This window comes from Euprymna scolopes, chromosome 44 (genome assembly GCF_053919585.1).
Source record: "Euprymna scolopes isolate OS-2025 chromosome 44, ASM5391958v1, whole genome shotgun sequence".
NCBI lineage: Eukaryota > Metazoa > Mollusca > Cephalopoda > Sepiida > Sepiolidae > Euprymna > Euprymna scolopes.
This window is the reverse complement of record NC_136525.1, coordinates 52,022,980-52,039,938: the sequence shown is the minus strand read 5'-3', so window position 1 is coordinate 52,039,938 and position 16,959 is coordinate 52,022,980. Positions and strand designations below refer to the sequence as shown.

The window sequence follows — 16,959 nt, the reverse complement described above, 5'->3', positions numbered from 1 at the left end:
AGGCAGTGATAGCAGACTTTTTTTACAGAAAACACAATAGCAGTTGTTCTACCACTTCATCAAATCTCCACACTAACATAATGTACTTGCAATAACCCTTATCCCTGAGTGGCTTCCGGGCCTTGATAAGTGTGTTAAAAAAAAAAGAAGACTTTTTTACAGAAAACACAATAGCAGTTATTCTACTCAATGAATTTTCATAATTTTTGGATATAATACTATATTTGACATTTTTTTTTATTTTTTTTACACAGTGGTCACCACTTATCAAGGCCCGGAATCCACTCAGGGATAAGGGTTATTGCAAGTACATTACGTTAGTGTGGAGATTTGATGAAGTGTTTACTTAAGGGGGCGGTTCATTAGGAATTTGTTAACGTTGGACTTGAAGACATCCAAGTTGTAGTCAGGTGGGAAGCAGGCAGACGGAACAGAGTTCCACAGTCATGCAGTTCTAAGAAAGAAGCTTTGTTCATAGAATCCACGTTTTGATTTAGGCACAGATAAAGAGTGGGGGAAATTTTTCACAGTGGATTCAGCTAGACGGGTGTTTTTCGTGAAAGATTGGCGAGGGGGGGACCAGAGATTGGAGCCCAGACGAGCACCTACCATGGAAATAACGATAAAACAAGGATAGGCTCGCAACGTCTCTTCTGTGGGAGAGAGGTTGCAGGGTAGAGAAAAGGGCATCCCCCATTAAGTCACGAAGTCTATTTTGTACTCTGTCAAGGCAGGATAGGCTGTTTTTAGAAGCTCCTGCCCAGATATGGCAGCAGTATTCCATCCTTGGACATACTTGGCTTTTATATAGATAGAGAATTGCATCAGTAGTGAGATATCTTCTGGAGCGGTAGAAGGATCCCACCATCTTTCAGTGACCTTGGCAACAGACTTGATGTACATGTTCTATTTCAGATCAGGAGTGAAGGTAAAACCCAGAAGCTTGTCAAAACTCAGGGCCTCTCCCAGACGAGAGCCATCCATCCATCCCAATTAATGCCAGACGGGGATCAGAGCGTTGATGATGTAAGGATAGGAGTTTGGTTTTGGATGCATTAAAGGTAATCAGCCACGTCTTCCCCCACTGAACCATGCGCTCGAGATCAGAGGAGAGAGAATCAGAGAACTTTGTCATTTACAGCCTTTGATGTGTTGATGATAATTAAGTACGACAAATCGATTTTTTTTTTTTAATAGGTCGTTTTAGGCAAAAAACAATATTACGTACTTACTTGTCATGCCGAAAATAGTACTATATCCAAAAATTACGAAAAATCATTGAATAGAAAGTTAGTTTTAGCTAAAAGTAATTTTTACAGAAAATTGGGTAAAATTGCATTTTTCTTAGACGTTATACACTAGGAAGAAGGAGGAGACATGCAGGGGACATAACTGGGAATGAATATTTTAGATTACTTGTTCATGGCTGCAATATTTGTTGTCTATAGCGATAGACTTTTTTTTTTTTGCTAAAAACAAGATAGCAGTTTGTTCATGTTCCATTCTATCTCCTCTGGGACCTCCGACCACTCAGTTAAGATAAAAATGAAATGCAATAAGTCTTCAGATGTACCTCTCCACCGTACTGTATATCGATACTCTATGGCAGACTGGGATAGCTTCCGTACATTCATATCTGATCTACCTCTGCATTCCATGTTTAAAAAGGATGTGTCCTCTATAGTATCAGACCTGATCGAATGATTAATTGTAGGCATAGACCGATTCATACCATCCAAAAAATTCCAACAAAAACCTAACAGCCAGCCATAGTTCTCTCCAGAATGTGCTGCTGCCATTGAGCACAGAAATCACTTTTTCCATAGCTACCAACATAACAGATGTACTGAGACTAAAGCTGCTTTCAGGACTGCCAGCAACCATTGTAAAAGAGTAATAAAAAAGGCCTTCGATAAGGTATGGCATAAAGGCCTACTTCACAAGATTTCCAGCTATGGTATAACTGAAAATGTTTTCTCAATAATTAAATCATTTCTCTCTTATAGGTTCATAAGAGTAGTGGTTGATGGGCAGAAATCAGAGGCCCACAGTATAAATGCTGGAGTCCCTCAGGGGTCCATCCTGGGCCCAACTCTCTTCCTGATCTACATCAATGATCTCCTAAAACACATACTTAAATCATTCGTTGACATCTATGCTGATGACACAACCATCTATGGCAACACGTCAAAGGCTGTAAATGACAAAGCTCTCTCTGATTCCCTCTCCTCTGATGTTGAGCGCGTGGTACAGTGAGGGAAGAGGTGGCTGGTTACTTTTAATGCATCTAAAACCAAGCTCCTATCTTTACATCATCAACACTCTGATCCCCATCTGGCATCGATTGAAATGAATAGCTCTCATCTTCGGGAGACTTCATGTTTTGACAAGCTCCTGGGTTTGATCTTTACTCCTGATCTCAAATGATACACGTACATCAAGTCTGTTGTCCGGGCCGCTGGGAAAATGGTAGGATCCTTCTATCACTCCAGAAGATATCTAACTACTGATGCAATTCTCTAACTGTATAAAAGCCAAGTATGTCCAAGGATGGAGTACTGCTGCAACATCTGGGCTGGAGCTTCTAAAAACAGCCTATCCTGCCTTGACAGAGCACAAAATCGACTTCATGGATTAGTGGGGAATGCCCTTTTCTCTTTCCTGCAACCTCTCTCCCACAGAAGAGACGTTGCGGGCCTGTTTTTGTTTTATCGTTATTTCCATGGCAAGTGCTCATCCGAGCTCCAATCTCTGGTCCCCTCTCGTCAATCTTTCACGAAAAACACTCGTCTAGCTGAAACCACTGTCAGTAATTTCCCTCACTTTTTATCTGTGTCTAAATCAAAACGTAGATTCCATGAGCATAGCTTCTTTCTGAGGAGTGCATGCTTGTGGAATTCTCTTCCGTCTGCCTGTTTCCCACCTGACTACAACTTGGATGTCTTCAAGTCCGACATAAACAAATTCCTGATTAATCACCCCCTTAAGTAAGACACTTTATCAAATTTCCAATACCAACTATTACTACGATATTATCCCCTTGATTACTGTACACACAATAACCCTTATCCCCGAGTGGCTTCCAGGGATTGATAAGAGGTGATCACCATGTACAAATAAAAAAAACTTGATTGATTTTCGTAATTTTTGGATATATTACTATTTTCGACATGATGATTAAGTACATAATATTGGTTTTGTTTGAAAGGATATTTTGGTAAAAAACGATTTTTCTTATCTTAATAAGCGCTGGATTTTTTTGTAATTTGGACAAAAATAAGATTTAGTTTTTTTTCCCCCCCCTTTTAGATTGAATCTAAATTATTTGCGGTCGACGCTGAAAGAGCTGAATTGCTGAAGAATGTGGATTCCTTGCAGACAAAACTGAAAAAAATATCCGAGGAAGCAAAGTAAGGATTATTTGACTTGATTTTTTTTGGGGGGGGGGGGGGGATTTTTTAGAGAAATCACACATTTGCACACACAAACACACACACGCATATACATGCATACATATATATATATGATGAAAATAATGGAAATAGTATTCCGACAAAATAGAGAAATAATATGAACAAACCGTATTATATGTTCATCAGCGTTTTGTCTTTATTCCGAGAGGAAGTCTCAAAATAAAGACGAAACGTTGATGAACACATAATACGGTTTGTTCCTTTTTATTTCTCTCTCTTTCTCTCTCTCTCTCTCTCTCTCTCTCTGTATATATATATATATATATATATATATATATATATACTTCAGAATAAAATTATCCAACAATCAGCTGGTATGGAAACTTATGATTATAAGATTTATAAAATACTAGCAGGGGTACCTGGCATTGCCCGCGTGTTTGTAGGTGTGTGTGGTGTTAAATAAAAAAGAAACCCGGGGGAGATGGGGGGTGAGGATCGAACCGGAAGCCCTGAGGCGAAGTTTGAAAATAAAATTGGCCAGCCAGAATGAGTTAGTGAAAGATGTTTGAATTTATTTAAGTAAAAACCAAATTGACAGGTGCACGCCCGGAAGTCGTTGAGCGTTACGACGTCGACAACGTCAATGACCAGGTTTGTTTTTTATAAGCGAAGTAAAAAAAGAAAACATTTTAATTAAGCGAGGGGAGGGGGTAATCAAAACATCGGGAAAAAAAAAAAAAAAAAACGTAAGGCAAACGAACGATGAAAACAGAAAAATGAACACGTGAAGAATGGCTTAAATAAGTCTGTTTCAATATTAAAATTTTAAAAATCGGTGGGTAGCTGGTTGTTTTTGGGTGTGTGGTCAGAGGTGGATAAGCGAATTAAAAAAAAAAAAACAGAAAAACGAACCTTACGTGAAAAATGGCTTAAATAACACTAGTTCAATATTTAAATTTAAAAAATCAAAAAAAAAAAGAAGACATCTCACACTACGATTCGAACTCAAAACGTTTAGATAATGAACCAACGTGCTAATCGACTGACCTAACGTGACGTACATGAAATTTGTTCAGTTTTTCAACTATTTAAAGTAAATCAGGTCATGATGTCATCTGGCGCATACGTAGAACTGTTCGTCGTCACGAGAAGACCGTTTTCGTTGACCCTCCTCCTGTCGAAAATTGTCGATTTCGGGGGTGAAAAAAATTAACGTTTTCGGCCAATTTTTCGATATTTTTTGAGCGAAGGATGGAGCTTCAATATGATACCGAGTTTGTGAATTTTTGTTGTGTCTGTCGAAAGGTTTTAGCAGACACACAAACATACACACAAACATACATACATACATACATTTTCGCTTTTATATATATAGAAGACTAGCGAGGGGTACCCGGCGTTGCCCAAGTGTTTGGAGGTGTGGTTTTGGGTAAATCAAAATTCCGGGGGGGGGGGGGGGGGTTAAAATAAAAAAAAAATATTTTGGTAGGTAAGTATGAGGATCGGACCGGAACCCTTGAGGCAAAATTGTAAATTAAAGTGTGAAAAAAAAAACTATGCGACGTTAACCATTGCACCACTGCGACATACCAACAGAAATGCATTTGAATTTATTAAATTACTTAGATTTGGCAGGTGCACATTTTAATGACTTAATGAGGTCAACTGTTGACTGCGGAGTAGCATTTCATTTACTGCGGAACGCGGGGGTAGGGGGAAACCGGAAAATGCCGCCAGAATTAATTATAGGAAAAGGCTTAATCCACATGCGGCGAGCGAAAACTGTTGAATATTTATCTTCCCGAAGTTGAGCAAATTAAATAGACAGGCGAGTTTCGTTGTTAACTGTGAGATATTACGATTTATATGTGATATAAAAAGTTGTTAGGCGAGCGACCGCTTCTTTGAAAAAAGCTTTTTGTAGACATACAGAAAAAGCGAACACACATACATACATTTTTGCTTTTATATTTAAAGATTACTGACAGTGATATTCTATAAGTATTATCCCATCTAAATTAAAATTGCTCGATATACAACATAGAGCAAATAAATCAAATTTTAGTCATTCAATGTATTTAAAAATTTATGATGTGAAATGTTTGACTTTCAGATCAAAAGATTTTTATTATTCGATGTAAGACAAAGAATACATTAGAAATATTTTAACTCCTCATAGTGTAAGGGAAGTTCAAGAAAAGGATATAAAAGTCAATATAATTGAAAAAATCATTTTATATATATATATATATATATATATATATATATATATATTTAGTAAGATGATTGATAATTCATAATTCAAATTCAAATTAAAAATTAAAAATCTAAATTGTACGATCGTTTCTGAAACGATCGTACAATTTATTGGATTTGTTGTGTTCCTTCTTATGAAACAGATTTTTAATTTTAATTTGAATTATAAATTATAAATCATCTTGCTAAATATTAAAGTAGCTCTAGGATATATGCCTATCGAGCTTATTATATATCTGCATTACAACGAGCATGTTAATTTTCTTGTATTTTAATTATTTTACTATGACATTAAAATACACTCTACTCTTTAGACTGCTGTTCTAACCTCTTTAAATTATATATATATATATATATATATATATATATATATATATATATATATACTTAGAGGTATAAGTGTTAAAAAGTGGGATAAAAGTGCTCAATATGTTAGTAGAGCTGAATGTTTTTTTATTTTACAACCTCAAGATATTAACTTAGGCCATTACAACTGTTTCCACAGACAGGAATTCTCTGTCTGTTTTGTCGGACAGTGAAATTTAAAGTTTTAACTTTAATTTTGATTTTAACTTTCACCATATATATTCAGAATGTGTGAGTGAATATATAATTAGTTCCACTGCCAGACAACGTCGCAGCCAACAAGAACCACGAAAGCCAACAAACCGGAAGTCCAAGACTCGAGTTTTCCCCTCATTTGGGCTCATCAGTTAGACACATCCGAACTCAGGATTTGAAACCTTAGTAACTATCATAGATCAAGCAAGACACGTCCAAACTCAGGATTCGAAACCTTTTGAGCTCATCAGTTAGACACATCCGAACTCAGGATTTGAAACCTTATTAACTATCATAGATCAAGCAAGACACATCCAAACTCAGGATTCGAAACCTTTTGAGCTCATCAGTTAGACACATCCGAACTCGGGATTTGAAACCTTATTAACTATCATAGATCAAGCAAGACACATCCAAACTCAGGATTCGAAACCTTTTGAGCTCATCAGTTAGACACATCCGAACTCGGGATTTTAAACCTTATTAACTATCATAGATCAAGCAAGACACATCCAAACTCAGGATTCAAAACCTTTTGAGCTCATCAGTTAGACACATCCGAACTCGGGATTTGAAACCTTATTAACTATCATAGATCAAGCAAGACACATCCAAACTCAGGATTCGAAACCTTTTGAGCTCATCAGTTAGACAGATAAGACTTCTCAAATGCACTTGTGATGTAAGGTTGTGTAAAAGTGAAAAAATCAGACTTGCTTTTTTAATCTACTTAACATTTCCACAGACATCAAGTACATTTGTGCGAAATTTAAAAAACATCGGCACAACTGTTTTAGAGTTTATAGGGAACACATGCACATGCAATATGTTCTTTTTATATAAAAATAGATATATAGAATGTGTGAGTATGAAAGTGTGTGTGTATGCGTGTGCATGTGAGTGTGTGTGTCTGTGTCTGTGTCTTTATGTGTATGAGTTTATGTGTGTGTTTGAGTGTGTGCGCGTATGTGAGAGAGTCTGTGTGTTTGTCTGTAAGTGTGTGTATGAGTGAGTGAGTGAGTTCCTTATGGATCCCAAAACAGTTTGGCTAACTTTTTATGAAATTTCACACAAATCTACTGTATGTATCGGAATTTCTTTGATATGTATCGATAATTGAAAAAAATCTGATGAAAGAAAGAACAGGCGATTTTAACCAAAGTTAACACCTTACACAGCCTAACATCGCAAGTGCATTTGAGAAGTTTTGTTACCACACAAGCCAAAAAGCCTGGCATATAAAATCAACAGTAGGTTCTTTGATATGACAAGAGCGCGTTCGAAATGAATGTTTCTGTTCAAAGCACAAACGGAACCCATGATACTTGACATTTTCATTTTAAACTTAAATTCAAGCCATTATCAACGCACAAGCAGAAAGGCCAGGCATATAAAATCAACAGTAAGTTCTTTGATAAAACAGAGGTGCATTCGAAATGAATGTTTCTGTTTAGATCACAATCGAACCATGATACTTGACTTTTGAATTTTGAACTTTAATTGATTTTGGTTGGTTGGTTGTTTTTGTTTTACGGCATATCAACCCTTTTCAGGTTATTTAATGCCGAATCCAAAGATTTTGAGGAAAAATTTTTTAAAAAGAATATATTTGTTGCTTTCACGTTGGTTTCTATTTAACCCATAGTTGGGACCCTAACAGGTACTACCACTCTGGGTCAGAGTGGACCTGGGAGCAATGGTAATTAAAGGGTGGCTCCACACTCCCCAAAGCCCACAAGCTGGGGCCTCACCACTGAATATAGTTTAAGGTCATATCCAGGACCCCCCATTGAGGGACTTTTACCCTCTGCAGGGGGGCAGTTGGCGTATTCTAATGCCCCACCGACAGGGCCAAACTTTAATTGAAGCTGTCATGTATAAACATAATTCTATAAAACCAACAGTCGGTTCTCTGCAGTGCAATGCAGACTACAATAGATTATGGACTAAATCACTGCAGGAAAGTATGTGAGACTTCTTCCCGGTGTACCGATTAGTCAGATGTATAGATTAAGCATATTTTTTGTCATGCTAATTTTGATTGGAGGCGTACACCTGTGTAACTATAAATTAATTTTTTTTTTTTTTTGTTTTAAATTTCAGTTGGATGCAAATTGAAAACTCAGAGTTGATTGAGGAGCAAGACCGACTTAAAGAGGAAAATGTTCTTTTAAAGTCCAAATTGTCGACTGCCAAAAAATCGGGTAATTCCTTTTTTTTTTAGTCAGTTTAATTTTGGTCAAATTTCTGTTGCTTGCCTAGATTTCAATCTAATTAAAAAAAACAAAAAAACAAAAACAGAAAAGTATCATATTCCAAAAATCACATAAATTGATTGAATAGTTTCTTTTTTCATATACAAAATCATTTTCTTCACGAACTTTAACGATTTATTATTAATCATAATTATTACAAGGCTGATTTTGGTCTCTGTTTCTGGAGAGGTTGCTAAGGGGAGGGTAATTCCTTGTTTTTAGTCAGCTTAATTTTGGGCAAATTTCCGGTGCTTGCCCAGATTTCAACCTAATTAAAAAAAAACAAAAACAGAAAAGTATCATATTCCAAAAATCACATAAATTGATTAAATAGTTTCTTTTTTTGTATACAAAATCATTTTCTTCACGAGTTTTAATTTATTATTGATCGTAGTTATTACAAGGCTGATTTTGGTCTCTGTTTCTGGAGAGGTTGTTAAGGGGGAGGTAATCGGTGATCAACTTTAAAGCTGGCAAAGCGTGATATTCTATCCTTGTTTCATCAAATTTGATTTTTTTTTTTTACTTTAAAAAAAAAAACTACTCAACCAATTTATGACATTTTCATTCTGTAATGGATATCTATATATAAATACCGTAGTACCTTTGATGTATGTATGTATGTATGTATGTCTGTCACGGTTTCCAGATTGTAAATTATTTGATCAGATGATCCTATTTATTAAAACAGAGAATAAAAAGTGATAACATACCACAGACATTAAATTATTGTATGGATATGTTAATTTAATGTTGGTGATGCGTTATCACCTTTTCTCCTTCTTTTTAATAAATAGGATCTCCCAATCACTAAAGATACTATGCAAAATTTAAAAAACGGGGACATGGAGGCTGTATGTGAAAATAAAGTATACCTTCTAAATCTTCTGCTTAGGATCCAAGGGTAGTATCTGTTCTGTCTAAAGATGGTATTATGCTATTGTGGGGTTTCCGTTTGTGCCAAGTGTCCATACAATGGAAATATGTCACTTAATTTTCCCCACTCTTTATCTGTGCCTAAATCAAAACGTAGATTCCATGAACAAAGCTTCCTTCTTAGAAGTGCACACCTGTGGAACTCTCTTCCGTTTGCCTGTTTCCCACCTGACTACAACTTGGATGTCTTCAAGACCAACATAAACAAATTCCTGATGAACCACCCCCTTAAGTAAGACACTTTATCAAATCTAATCAATACTAATGATTACCACGATACTATCTCATTGATTACTGTACGACATGAAACTGGAATCTTAAAAAGGTATCAATCATACCAGTCGTTATAGGAGAAACCGGGTTAATGAAAAAGAATGTCAAAACTATTTGGCAAATATACCCGGTGAACCAAGTGCAAGAGAAATACAAATAATAGCACTTAAAGGGACAGTTAGAATCTTAAAACGATCTATCTGTTGGAGTAACTAAACTAATGGGAGAATGTTTGGCATCCAGTAGAATGCCCCATCCACAGGGAAAAAAAGTGATAAATGCTCGTCTGAGCTCCATTCTCTGGTCCCCCCTCGCCAATCTTTTTAAAAAAGCACCCGACTAGCTGAAACCACCGTCAATAATTTTCCCCACTCCCTATCTGTGCCTAAATCAAAACGTAGATTCCATACTATCTCATTGATTACTGTACACGCAATAACCCTTATCCCTGAGTGGATTCCCGGCCTTGATAAGTGGTGACCTTCATGTAAAAAAAAACAAAAAAAAATGTCACAGACTTCTATAAGGATACTGGAGATAAATCGTAATAACCATGTATATTCTGACTCTACATTAACCAGATTACTTAGATAAATATTTTTATGGTTTTAACAAAAGGGTTACAATAATAGTGCGGGTCTCCATTCGCGTTAAACGTTCACAGAATGTCCAGCAGCAATATATTACATATGAAAGATGCTACTGTGGAATTCCATTACAAAGATTTTCGAAAAAAAAAATAAATAAAAATAATAATTTTAGATTTTTTAAAAGATATTAGTAAAAAAGGAAAAAAAATTTTATAAAGATTTTTAGCAAAAGAAAAATTTCTATTGTTTGTTTGTTTTTACAAAGATTATTGAAAAGAAACAAAAAATTTAAAAAGTATTTTGTTTTTTGAAAACTTTTAACAAAAACAAAATAAAAAGCATGCCAGTCCGTCAAAATTAAAATCAGTTGCTTTTTGTTGTTCTTAATATAAGAATCCCAGGTTGCTTGAATGATATCGCATGAATAGAGAATCCGCAGAAGCCATTTGTCGTGCTTTTAGGGCGATGAATCAGAATCGGAAACAGAAAAATCGTGCTTTAATTTGTTGTGCCTTAATTTGTTGTGCCTTAATTTGCTGTTCTTAATTTTGTTGTGCCTAAATTTGTTATTAATTCATTTGTTGTGCTTTAATAATTTGTTCTTAAATTTTTTGTGCCTTTATTTGTTGTGTCTTAATTTGTTGTTCTTTAATTTGCCATGCCTTAATTAGTTGTGTGTTTATTTGTTGTTCATTTATTTGTCGTGTTTTAATTTCTTGTGCCTTTATTTGTTGTTCCTTGATTTGTCGTGTCTTAATTTCTTGTGTCTTAATTTTTTGTGCCTTAATTTGTTGGGCTTTAATTTGTTGTTCTTTAATTTGTAGTGTCTTAAATTGTTTTGTCTAAATTTGTAGTGGCCTTATTTGTTGTGTCTTAGTTTGTTGTGCCTTAATTTATTGTGCCTTAATTTGTTGTGCCTTAATTTGTTGTGTCTTAATTTGTTGTGCCTTAATTTGTTGTGCCTTAATTTGTTGTGCCTTAATTTGTTGTGCCTTAATTTATTGTGTCTTAATTTGTTGTGTCTTAGTTTGTCATGCATTAATTTGAATTTGTTGTTCCTTAGTTTGTTGTGTTTTATTTGTTGTGCCTTAATTTATTGTGCCTTAGTTTGTTGTTCTTTAATTTGTCAATCCTTCAGTTTTTGTGCCTTGGTTTGTTGTGCATTAATTTGTCATGTCTCAAGTTGTTGTGCCTTAGATTGTTGTGCTTAATTTGTCGTGACTAAATTTATTTTGCCTTAATTTGTTTTGCCTTAATTTACTGTGCCTTAATTTGTTGTACCTTAATTTGCTGTTCTTTGATTTGTAATGCCTTAAATTGTTGTGCCTAAATTTTTCATGCATTAATTTGTTGTGCCCTTATTTGATGTGACTTAGTTTGTCGTGTCTTAATTTGTTGTGCCTTAGTATGTCGTGCCTAAATTTGTTGTGCTTTAATTTGTCGTGCCTTAAATTGTCGTGCTTTAATTTGTTGTGCCTTAATTTGTCGTGCCTTATTTTTTTGTGCCTTAATTAGTTGAATCCTTATTTGTAGATCCTAAATTTGTTGTGCATCTATTTGTCGTGCCTTAATTTGTTGTGCCTTAATTTGTTGTACCTAAATTTGTTGTACCTAAATTTGTCATGACTTAATTTGTTGTACATGAATAGTAAGACCTGTAATTGATCCAAACAAAAATTTCACAGTCTGTGACTGTATCCAGTAGGCATATAACCCTCCCCCCTACTGCTCCTTTTACAAAATTGAATCTGAACAGAAATGTTTGTCCATGCTTGTGTGCTATTTTCATCTTCAGTTGCTTTCAACGAGGTTGCTTCTTCTGAGCTGGAAGATGTCGAGCGAAGGAACGACCAGCTTGAATGCCAATTAAAACGAAAAGCCGAACTTTTGAAACAATTCGAAGCCGAAAGAGACGAGATCAAAACGGCTTTTTTGCAATACGTTAATCTTCTGGAAGATGCAGGAACAGAGGGTGGACATCAGGCAAGTAAAGATGTACGAAAAGCTTTATTTTGTGCACGTGTGTTGTATTACAAACGCAAATATGTTGAAACAAAATGAAAAAGAAAAAAAAACGAAGAAGGTATGTTTGAAATAAATGGATCTTATTTATTGCAAGCCATGAAAATGTTTGCTACCGGTTGGATTATGTATAAAAAAAACAAATGGGTCAAGAAAGTCTGAAAAAAAAAAATGCATTAAATAAAATATAACCGAATGGTAGGATGGTTTTATTTTGTACTGAAGAGGAGACTATAAAAAAAGCACTTCTAAAACATGTAAATATCTATATATATATATATATATATGTGAGGCTTACTGTTTGTTTGTAAACAAGCGGTTTGAGCACTATAAAAGTGGTGGACGAATGTTTGTTTAAAATAGACATTTGCCGAGGTTATTTACGGGCACCGTTCCTTTGGGCCGATGGGTAGAACTTCCAACTGTCAACGCGATGGTTCTGGGTTCAATCCTCGACTTGGGAGAGGTGTTAGTCTAGCGGCACTGATGAGTTGTGATACAACGAAACAGTACTGTATGTTGATGACTACAAATATATATATATATATATATATATATATATATATATATAAAGTGAAAATTACAATTGAATTTATCAAAATGATCGAAGATGGTAAAATTAAAGTAAATTATGAATATTAAAGAATTAATATTTATAAAATTATCTCAGCCAGATAAAAAAGCTCGATAAAACCAAATAGCAAATACAGCTTATAATACCGTCACTGGATTTTTTATCTTCCACCAGACTATCCATTCGTGTGTAATCACCTTTTTCTTTACCATATTCCCTCTGCTTCACTTTTTGTTATCAAGTAAGATCTTTGACTTACTTGTTGTTTCATCAAATACTTCTGCATGCAAAATCCGATCCCGCATTTTGCTAATTCCTAGCCTCTGATGAGAAGGAAAGTATTTCTTTGAAATTCTGCGGATTAAGGACTATCCATTTATCTAGTGTTTCCTTTTCAGATTAAATATGCTTTTAACTCATTTCAAAGTGTTTTTTTAACATATTTTATTAACTGTTTGCTCATATATATATATATATTAGTATTGGGATGATTAATCGGAATCGGAAAAATTGAGATCTTTGGGGGCATTGGAATTGGAAAAATCTGTGCCTATTTTCCAATGCAAAAAACGATTCTTTTAATTGTCTTTTTTTATTTGATTTTGTTTAAAGCAAAATTTTCCACTGCTGGTAAGTACTATTTAAAATGATAAATATTTATTGATTAGAAACTTCCAGTAAAATGGAAATCTATAAATTATCCCTCCACAAGTGTATTTTTGTGCTATAGAAAATATCTGCACATTTAACATGTGATTTTGTGGTAATCGGGGGGGGGAAATAACAATTCTATAGCTAAATATTTAGAGATTTATAAAGAATCGGAATTGGTAATTTTATCAGAATTGAGAATTGGTTATATATATATGTATATATATATATATATGTACTAGCAAAAGTACCCGTCGTTGACTGGGTTCAAAAACAGCCTACAGAAAATGGACTCTGATTTATGAAAGTATGATAGGCTATGTAAAGGAAGGGTTGTAAAGAGATAGCTTCGAATTTGGGGGTATCAAAACCAAAGCAAAATATGATGGAAGTAAAAATAGAATAGATAAACCCCATAATTTATTATACCATACCTGTTCACACTGAAACACTTATCACAATATTCTGTGGATCTATATTAAAAAACCTTGTTAAACTTTGTGACATATTTCCATTCTATGGAGGTCAGGCGCGAACGAACACCCCATAATTTTATTATACCATATTTCTTCAAACTGAAACATAATTATCAAAGTATACTTACACAGATAGATATGAAAAATCTTAATTAAAGTTTGTGCCTATTTCCATTCTATGTAGTCCAGGTGCGAATGCAGACCCCACAATTTTATTATACCATCCCTATTTAAGTTAAAACATACTTATCAAAGTATTATTATGTACATCTATATCAAAAACATTTGTAAACGTTTTTTTTTTTAATTTTATTTCCATATTTTGTGGACCAGACGCGTACGCAGACCCCACAATTTTAATGAATCATCATTATTTCAGATCAAACATACCCATTCCTGTGTCTCGATACATCTATCATTATATGTGATCAGTTTTCTATAATAGTCAACCATATAGGAGCCTATGTTTGACCAGACACACGCACAGACGTTCAGCTTTATATTATGGAAGATATATATATATATATATACTGTGGAAGCAAAATCAAGACTTCAAAAAGGGGTGTTGATGGTAAAAAAAAGTGTATTTCATTTTACGTTACAATTGTTTCCGTGTCCAGTCGAACAATTTCAAACATTATGTCATTTGAAAATTTTCCAAAACCAGCGTTTCTTCAGACTTTATGAATAAAAACACTTTTGACTATAGAGCATTTTTGAAGAGAAAGAAAAATGAAAGAAAAAAGAAAAATTCCCTTAACGGGAAAAGCATGTGAGAAACATTTACCTTTGATGTAGTTACGGAAAAGCCCATTTAAATATTAATATATCGCCTAATTTTCGAATATTTATTTAAGAACTGTCATGAGAAGTTTTCACAGAAAACGCTAAGCTATTTAAAAAAAAGAATGGGATATAAAAGAACAAATTTTTTTTAACGTAAAATGAAATACATTTTTTGTTGCCATCAACACCCTTTTTTGAAGTCTTGATTTTGCTTCCACAGTATGCATATGCTCAATTATGAAATATGATAATTTTGTAGCTTACTCCTTAAGTCAACTCTTTTTGGCTTAAAACTCATGGGCATATGAAAACTTACTGAATTACACAAACTCAGTATATTACATATAAGTCTCTCTCTCTCTCTCTCTCTCTCTCTATATATATATATATATATATATATATATATATATATATATATATAATTTCTGAATTTTTGAGATGAGGATTGGTTATTCATATTATTTGGATTCTTTGGACTACTGTTCTCATCTTGAGTGTCATTTTTCACAACGTTTCGGTTGATGTAACCTCCAACCTTCTTCTGGGGGAAGGGAACGCCGGGTATCCATGCTAGTCATTAATAAAATTTTTAAAAAATGACAATTAAAACAATCGCTTTTGGCATTAGAAATACCAATTCCAATAGCCACAAACGTTTTTTTAATTTTTTCGTTTATTGATTCTGATTCTGATTAATCCTCCTGACACGACTCGCTACTCAAATCTCTGATTGTTATTTTTTCTATTTCCAGGTTTCTATTGACAGTGGTAACCTTAGCTGGAAAAATGATAGCAAAGTGCAGGCATCAAAAATGGCTTTGGCATCAGATTTTGAGGCGCTTGCAAAAATTTCATTCCCAGACGCATGTTATTCCATTCTCACAGACTTTCGGTAAACTTTATTTATTTTTGTTTATTTTTGTGGCCTGAAATGCTACCAAAGACAAGATCAGTTACTCCTTTGATTAAACGCCTTAAAAATTGGTGCAAACCTGCTTTTGTGCAGCTTGTAGTGTTCCGTTCAGACAAGAATGAAATAACAAAGAAAAAATAATGGCCGCTTTTTCGCTTTATATGTTGTACACCTAATATGCAAATGAGGTGCTTCTGGTTTGAAATAAAAACAACTGATATTTCAGAGACTGGGTGAATTTTGGATTTGGATGTTAGACTAGTAAGTTTTGACAGCATTGCATTGTGTTTTGGAGTTGAGATTTTTGACAGTAGAGCGTCATGTTTTGGAGCAGAGATTTTTGATAGCAGAGCGTCATGTTTTGGAGTTCAGTTTTTTTTTTTTTTTTTTTTTTTTTTTTTTCACCCCAAACAACGCACAGTTCCACTTTGAAGCAGGGGGCTACTATCAGGGACTTAATAAGCGGGGTCATTATGAAGGGAGATGAGTAGAAAGATGTTTGTTCACATTACACTTGAACTTCTGCATATCAGTGCAGTTGGGAAAGCAGAATCCCGGAAGGGAGTTCCAAAGACCCGCAGTTCTGGGGAAGAAACTATTGGAGTAAAAGGCTTTCTTGCACCTAGGGATCTCTACTGTAAAGGGATGAGACTTAGTAGCTTGTCGGGGGTAGTTACGTTGGGGAGGTACAAGTGTTTGCAGTTCATCAGAGCATTCACCGTTAAAGTATTTGTAGAACAGGCAGAGGGATGCAACATCTCATCGATGGGACAGAGGCTGAAGCCTAGATGACAGTTCAGGATCTATCAGGTTGGCGACTCTCTTTTGAACCTTTTTGACAGCAGAGCGTCATGTTTTGGAGTAGCAAGTTTTTGACAGCAGTGTGTTGAAATTAACCCCGGAAATTGTTGCTTATAAGCGCAGCATAGTTAACAATCGATCAGGGCAAGTGTAGAACAGTTAACACATGATTGTTTTAATCAGACTTTAATTAACAAAGTTGCTTGGTGTTTCCTACGGCCATAAAAAACTATAATAACTACAATAAAGATAGATCAATATTTTAATGACAGAGGAAAAGAAAAGAAAATGTCTAATTGTCTGAGGAAAATCGGATAACAACTGAAATATTTTAATTTTTGATGGTTCTTCATTATTGTAACAAAATTTGAAAATTGAAATATTGAATTTCAAGTATGACAAATGGTATCTACTAAGCTGTCATTTCACAGTAATAAAAAGTCTCAAAT

The 16,959-nt window shown here is 34.6% G+C and overlaps 1 protein-coding gene across 5 annotated transcripts in view; it reads left to right on the top strand.

Moving 5' to 3' along the window:
* LOC145268610 (uncharacterized) overlaps positions 1 to 16,959 on the top strand; it is a 142,714-nt gene that overhangs the window by 25,304 nt on the left and 100,451 nt on the right. For 3 of the 5 annotated variants that reach the window (XM_080124062.1, XM_080124063.1, XM_080124065.1), the window contains 4 exons: positions 3,310 to 3,410; positions 8,337 to 8,437; positions 12,083 to 12,282; positions 15,549 to 15,688. In XM_080124062.1, the coding sequence (XP_079980188.1) occupies positions 3,310 to 3,410; positions 8,337 to 8,437; positions 12,083 to 12,282; positions 15,549 to 15,688 (542 nt within the window). The remainder of the gene's footprint in view (positions 1 to 3,309; positions 3,411 to 8,336; positions 8,438 to 12,082; positions 12,283 to 15,548; positions 15,689 to 16,959) is intronic. The other 2 variants (XM_080124064.1, XM_080124066.1) reach the window with 2 other exon arrangements.